Consider the following 7,500-nt stretch of genomic DNA (forward strand, 5'->3'; position numbering starts at 1 on the left):
CCTTCTTCCCCTCACCTCTGACTCCGCCCTGCGAGACGGGTCATCCTGTTTTTTTAACTATGCGTGTTCCCCTTCTTCACATATCTCTTTGTACTTACGTCCCTGCAAATTCTTGTAATCTGTACTTTCCTGAAGAGGGCTATAGTTATTAGCCGAAATATAGAAGTTACACATTCTTCTAGTTTCCTTTTTATTCCGACTGTGGGTTCTTCGTGAATATTAATTACATATGTGCCACAACATTTTGTCAAAGTGATACATATATATATATACATATATAAAATTGAAGGTGAAAGAAGTTGACGAGGAGAAATGGGAGAATTTTACGCCTTAACGTTTCGACCCGCAGGGTCTTGATCACAAAGCTAACAACTCAACCGTAACCGGATATTTTATACACTTCGGAGAGCTTGTTATTTTATCTGCGTATTCTTTTATTATTAATAAGCTTGTGGCTTTTGCTAAACATATAAATCCTTCTCTATGGTTAATGTTGTTATTAGTGTTGATATATGCTGCCTCAATTGTCTTCCTTAGTTTCTTGGATGATCCTTTATTTAATACGGTTGTGTTGTTCCAGTCCGGAAGGTGACCATGTTTATCCACATGTATTACTATGGAGTTAGATGTCCTATGGGCTTTTACGTCATTTTTATGTTCATTTATCCTTTTATTAAGTCCGCGACCAGATTCACCAAAATATGAAGAGGGACAGCTTTTACACGGGATTTTATAAACAACGCTGTTTTCGTTAGTGGGATTATTGTCGCTACGTGTTACCAAATGTCCTACTTTGCTACCTGATGTCCTGGCTATTTTGATACCCGCTTTTAGAAGAAAAGTGTCTAGGTATGAATTAACATTAGAGTTTGGTACTGTGATATATCTGGTTTCATTATTACGTTTATTATCATTCTTATTTTTATTTTCATCTTTACTTTTGTTAATTTTGTCAACTTCTTTCACCTTCAATTTTATTTGTCATAATATAGTCAATATACATATATATATATATATATATATATATATATATATTATATATATATATATATATATATATTCATTTATTCTATATCATTATCTATTGATATATTTTATTATTAACTCCATTTTATCTAGCTATTTCTTTATCTATTTATATACTGGTTCTTATATTTATATATTTGTTTGATTGTTGCTTATTTTGTTTGTTTATTTGTTTCTTTGATTTTTCTGTTTGTTTATTTGTTTGTTTAGAAATGACACGTGGTGCTCCTGGTAGGCCACTAGGACCTGAGAAGCCGCATCTCTCTAGGTCTCTAGCAAAGAACAGGACATATTCAGGATTCTAGTAATCTAGGACAGGCTGCGTGGCTGGGCGACGGTCAATGAAGCGTCTCCCCAGTCGCTGCAATGACGTCATTAGAGAACTGCAGTGACGTCGCCTTGGGGCTGTAGTGACGTCAGCACAGGCCTGCAGTGACGTCACCACAGGGTTACAGTGACATCACAGGCCTGCAGTGACGTCACCGCAGGGCTAAAGTGACGTCATCACAGGCCTGCAGTGACGTCACAAAGAACTAATATGTATCATCAGAAAGCTATTATGACGATATGCAGGGAGTGCAGTGACACCATTGAATAATTCAAGTAATGTCATCAAGGGTATGTAGTGACATCATAAAGGGGATCAGTGACGTCATTAGAATACTACTCTGGCGTCACAACAGGGTTGTAGTGACGGAAGGGGTGGGAGGAGGGGGAGGAATAAGTGGCGGAGGAAAGAGGGGAGAAAGAGAGAAAGGAGGAAGAAAGAGGAGGGGGTAGGGATGAGAATAGAGGGAGGAAGGTGGAGGAAGAAAGGAAGAAATATGAGGACGGGAGGAGGAAGGAGGAAAGGAATGCAATGTGGGGGAAGAGGGTGGATGAAGTGGAGAGAAAAAGAGAGAAGGGGGCAGTGATGAGGAAGGAAGAAGGAGGGGAGAGAGGATAGGGGAGGGGAGGAGGAAGAGGAGGAGGAGGAGGAGAAGGAGGAGGAGGGGGTGTCATGGGCGTAAGATGACTATCGCAAATAGAGAGGGGAGCGAGTGGGGGAGGAGGGAGAGAAGGACGAGGGAGTGGAGAGGAGTTGCCTAGGAGTAAAGGGTGGGGGGAAGGGAGTGGGGATGGGGTGGGGGCATAAGTCTGCGTGGTTGAGACAGGAAGGAGGAAGTGAGGGAAGGGGAGGGGATGGGAGGTAAGAAAAGGGGAGTGGAGGGAAGGGAAAGTAAAGAGAACAAAGGAAATGTGAGGTAGGGTGAAGAAAGGGGAGTAGGGGAGGGCAGTTGAAGAGGGGAGTTGAAGATAGTAGGAAGAATGAGTTGATTTGCAAAGGGTGTGGAAAATCTCTACCCTAGGGGTGGGGGAGAGGAGGGCAGGAGAAAGAGGAGGAGGAGGAGGAGGAGAAGAAGGAATATGAGAACAAGAACGAGAAGGAGAAGGAGGAAGAACAGGAGGAGGAGGAGGAGGAGGAGGAGGAGGAGGAGGAGGAGGAGGAGGAGGAGGAGGAGGAGGAGGAGGAGGAGGAGGAGGAGGAGGAGGAGGAGGAGGAGGAGGAGGAGGAGGAGGAAGAGGAGGAGGAGGAGGAGGAGGAGGAGGAGGAGGAGGAGGAGGAGGAGGAGGAGGAGGAAAGTTGTTTAGTAGAGGGTGAGTTTGCCACGTAGCCGTTGCCCTGACTATTTCATGCACAGCTTGTTTCATCAACTATTTACGAATACACCATTGATTGCTCCAACGCACCTGGGAAAGAGGGAGGGAGGGAGAGAGAGAGGGAGGGAGAGAGGGGGTAGTGGTTGTTGTTGTGGTGGTGGTGTGGAAGATTGTTATTAGTGTTGTTGTGGTGGTGGTGTGGGAAATTGTTGTTGTTGTTATTGTGGTGGTGGGCGAAATTTTTGTTTTTATTGATGTTGTTATGATGATGGTGTTAGTGCTGGAGTGGTGGTGGTGTGGTTTTCGCTGTCGGGGTGTGATTGTGGGGATACAGCTGTAGTGGTAGTCCCTTTTGTGGTGTGTTGTGTACATATATGTCATGGTAGTATACAGTACAGCCTACTGGAGATGTAGCGTTGATAGTGTTGGTAGACGTACTGTATGAAATGACATGTTGGCCAAAAAGATCAATTGTAACAACGACGACAAAAGAAATGCACTATTGTTGGTAGAGTTAGAGCAGCGAAAATGTTGGCAAAAGTTGAGAGTCTTGCGTTGGTAATCGTAGCAATGCGTGTTGGCAATTACCCGGGGAGACGCTATGTTTATAAATACTCAAGTGGCAAAGGGAAATGTTGGTAAATGGAGAGGGAACAGGTGGAAATGGGAATGTTGGCAGACGGAAAGGACCCGAGGTTGGCGTGTTGATAAACTCTTGGGTGGCAAGGGGGAAAATGTTGGAAAATGAAGAGGGAAGAGGGGGCAGGTGGCAACGGGAGGGGATGTTGGCAGACGGAAAGGGTAGCCAAGCTGTTGTCAGCAGCTGCAGCAACGTAGGGAGCGATGCCAACAACACCCGACCATGGTTGGCAAAAAAGAGAGAGAGAGAGAGAGAGAGAGAGAGAGAGAGAGAGAGAGAGAGAGAGAGAGAGAGAGAGAGAGAGAGAGAGAATGAGAGTGAGAAGAGAGAGGGAGTAAAAGATAAGGAAGGGGAAGGGGGAGAGAAATGTTTGATCGCCGATAACCAGCGCTTCTATCATTGGAGGCAATATGGCACCGAAGAGGTGGAATTGTAGAGGCGGTAAAAAGAGAGATTTAAGGAGGGAGCTTAACCATAAGACAGAAGATCATTTTTATCTGATTGGAGATTAACCTCAAACCACAAAAGAATGCTGCAAGGCCCTGGTCCGTAGGGGTGTCACTGAAGTCCCTAGAAAAATAATTGCATAAAGTTTATGTAAACAGAACCCCATAAGGGACGGGGAAGGGAGAGGAGACGGGAACGGAGAGGAAAGGAGGAAGAGGAGGAGAAGGAGGTTGGGGTGTGGGGAGAAGAGGAGAGGGAGAGGAAAGAGAGGAGAGGGGGTAGGAGAGGGGAGGAGGGGAGGGGAGGAGGGGAAGGGGAGGTTGATGACTTGAGAGCCACAAAGGAGAATGCCCCGAGCACGAAAAAGAAGGCGATGTGACTCCTTGGCACTCGGCTGAAAGAGACTCAGAGCAGTAAAGCAGAAAAATAAACCAATAATAAGGAACACCAAAACATCAGCTGCTGCACGAGTGGTAATAACTTGTGTGTGAGTGTATATATATATATATATCTATATAAATATATATATAAATATATATATATATATATATATACATATATATATATATATATATATATATATATATATATATATATAATATAAAGAGAGAGAGAGAGAGTGTGTTTGTTATCTTTGGCGGGTAAATGGCATTCTTACAGCTAAACAAGCTCATGTAGCGACAATTCCCCATAATGAGTAATTCCTCTCTGGCCATTAAAGTATCATGAAGGAAAGTGTCAGTATAAATATAGTACTCGAGGTGTTGGACAAGGCCATGTGGCTCTGGCGGCGCTCGACGGTGCCGCTTGGCACTGGCGACGGGAGCTAAAGCCTTCTGGCACTCGAAGTCTCTTGAGGGTTTTCCTTCTATTAATTTCTTTTGGTTGTCTTGCGTTCATTACTCATTTGGAGTTATCCGATTGAACAGAAATAACTGTCGATTTCTCGAATTAGCGTTTGGAGTTGAATTTTTTTCAATAACAGTCTCGGTGTTTAGGAATTTTGATCTGGCTGACAACAGATATCTGTTCAAAGGAAAGTATTGGATGCCAAGTTTCTTCAGCTTGTTCTTCAGTTGAACAGGACAAACCAAGCCTGTTACTCTGAATCACGAGATAATAATAATAAATATATATATATTTTGTTTTGTTGTACCTATTTATTTAGTTCATCTATTTATATATTAAATTATCTACTTAGTTATTTACTTATCTATTAATTTGTTCATTCACTTATCTATTTATCAATAAATTTATTTATTTATCTTTTTATCTTTATTAATTTATTTACCTATCTACTATCTATTTATTCATTTATCTACTCAATTATTTATTATTAACTGATTTGTTTATTTACCTATTCACTTTTAGTCATCTATTCATCTGTCTACTATTAATTAACTATTTAATTAATTAATTAATTTATCTATTTGTTTATATATTCATTTCTTGATCCATATGAAAGACCCTGGGCAAGAGTCCGGATGCTTTTTTTCCCGATCTCTGAAATACGCTGATAAGTTACACAAGAACCTGTTCCATGACATCACATATTACGTGACCCATTATTCATAGTGGAAGGTCGTTACTACTACACTTTCTGCAGTGAACGTCTTATCATTAAATAAGATCCGAAAGATTTTTTTTTCGATAAACTCTTGGAATATGAAAGAGACGGAACTAATCCGTAACTTCAAAAACACAAAGTCTTATAACTTGATGTGCACAAGATATGAAAGCTAACTGGTGGAGCTATATCAGGCGAGAAGAACAACTGAATGGTAATGCACACACCAAGTGTGTGTGTGTCTGTGTTTTGTGTGTATGTGATTCACCATGGTCCTGGATCACGTGTCGTACTCGTGATCGACAGCTATTTCCCTCCCGAAAGAGAGATCAGAACTCATATATGACCGATGTATAGGTAATGCTATGACCTTACACGCACACAAAACCCAACTCCCCACCCACGAGAGTTGGAGTAACAACCCGCAGTGCAGAGATACTGAAATTATTTCAGGCCTGGGTGGGATTCGAACCTGGACAGCCGTAGTGGCAGCCGGGAACTTTAACCACTGCGCCACGAGGTGTGTGTGTGTGTGTGTGTGTGTGTGTGTGTGTGTGTGTGTGTGTGTGTGTGTGTGTGTGTGTGTGTGTGTGTGTGTGTGTGTGTGTGTGTGTGTGTGTGTGTGTGTGTGTGTGTGTGTGTGTGTGTGTGTGTGTGTGTGTGTGTGTGTGTGTGTGTGTGTGTGTGTGTGTGTGTGTGTGTGTGTGTGTGTGTGTGTGTGTGTGTGTGTGTGTGTGTGTGTTTGTTTGTGTGTGTGTGTGTGTTTGTGTGTGCGCGCACTTTACAGTTTATGTTCAGGGTGGCGTCAGATGATTTCATTCAGCTGAGGGAACGTCGTCGTGCTCTCTCTGGCGCCAAACGATTTCATCAGTTCAGAGGACGACACCAAGTCGCTGAAGGTGAAACTCGGAACGCTGGTGTTCCTCCTCCTTCTCCTTCGTTTCCTCTTCTTCCTCCTCCATCTCCTCCTCCTCCTCCTCCGTCTCCTCCTCCGTCTCTTCTTACTCCGTCTCCTCCTCCTCCTTCGCCTACTCTTCCTTCGCCTCCTCCTCCGTTGCCTCCTCCTCATCCGTCTACTCCTCCTCTACTTTTCTTCCTTCTCCTCCTCCTCCTCCTCCCTCGCCTCCCCCGTCTCCTCCTCCTCCTCCTCTTTCGCCTACTCCTACTCCTTGTGCTGCCGCTGCTCCTCTTCCTCCTCCTCCTCCTCCTCCTTCCTCCTCCTTCCTCCTCCTTCTCTTCCTCCTCCTCCTCCTCCTCCTCCTGATCTTGCCAACAGAATTTCGAGCAGATTAAGAGTCTCCCTCCTGCTGGACTCAAAGAGTCTTCGAACTACTTGAGGTTCCTCCTCTTGCTGTAACCGAGAGGTCTCTTTTGTGATGGAGGCACACACACACGCGCGCACACACACACACACACACACACACACACACACACACACACACACACACACACACACATACACACACACACACACACATACACACACACACACACACACACACACACACACACACACACACACACACTTGGTGTGTGCATTACCATTCAGTTGTTCTCGCCTGATATCGCTCCAGCAGTTAGCTTTCATATCTTGTATTTTTGAAGTTACGGGTTGGTTCCGTCTCTTTGATATGCCAAGAGTTTATATATAAAAAATACATATATTTCGGCTCATATTGAATGATAAAGACGTTCAGTGCAGAAAGCGAATAGACGCTGAATCTAAAAAACCCTGACCGAAAATATGAATCTTCTTTTCGAGGCAGCGTGGCGACCCTTCGCCCAACCCCCTCCCGATTTTTATGGCTGTGTGTTGGCATGGTGTATATTATATATATTGTATTATTTTAGTATTTATTGTAATAATTATATTATGTATAAGATTAGTTTGTATTAGATATCGCAGATGCGATGCGCGTCTTTGTTTTGGCGCGAAGGAGAGCGTGGCGTCAGTTTCGAAGACGGCCTTGTTGCAGGTGTACGCATTGTTGTCCGTGTTGTAAACAAATATATAAATTCTTAACAAGCTGTAATTTCGTATTCATTAGCCACCCAAAACAGGCTGTGCTATTACCTGGGGCAAAAGTGGTGGCAGTTGTTCAGCGTATTTTGGCACAAATGGTCCTCATCTTTTACGAAAATGGGTAAATCATGAGTGACTAATCTTCTATCCTTTTAC

At 43.4% G+C, this 7,500-nt stretch overlaps 1 protein-coding gene across 5 annotated transcripts in view; it reads right to left on the minus strand.

Annotated features, from left to right (window-relative positions):
- Positions 1-7,500, minus strand: part of LOC143033830 (RNA-binding protein 24-like) — a gene marked incomplete in the record, with an annotated part of 283,782 nt that overhangs the window by 29,190 nt on the left and 247,092 nt on the right. The window contains 1 exon segment of one of the 5 annotated variants that reach the window (XM_076199361.1): positions 3,821-3,877. Coding sequence (XP_076055476.1) covers positions 3,821-3,877 — 57 coding nt within the window. 5 annotated transcript variants of the gene reach the window in all.

This window comes from Oratosquilla oratoria, chromosome 16 (genome assembly GCF_046742065.1).
Source record: "Oratosquilla oratoria isolate Oo_2021 chromosome 16, ASM4674206v1, whole genome shotgun sequence".
Classification (NCBI taxonomy): Eukaryota; Metazoa; Arthropoda; class Malacostraca; order Stomatopoda; family Squillidae; genus Oratosquilla; species Oratosquilla oratoria.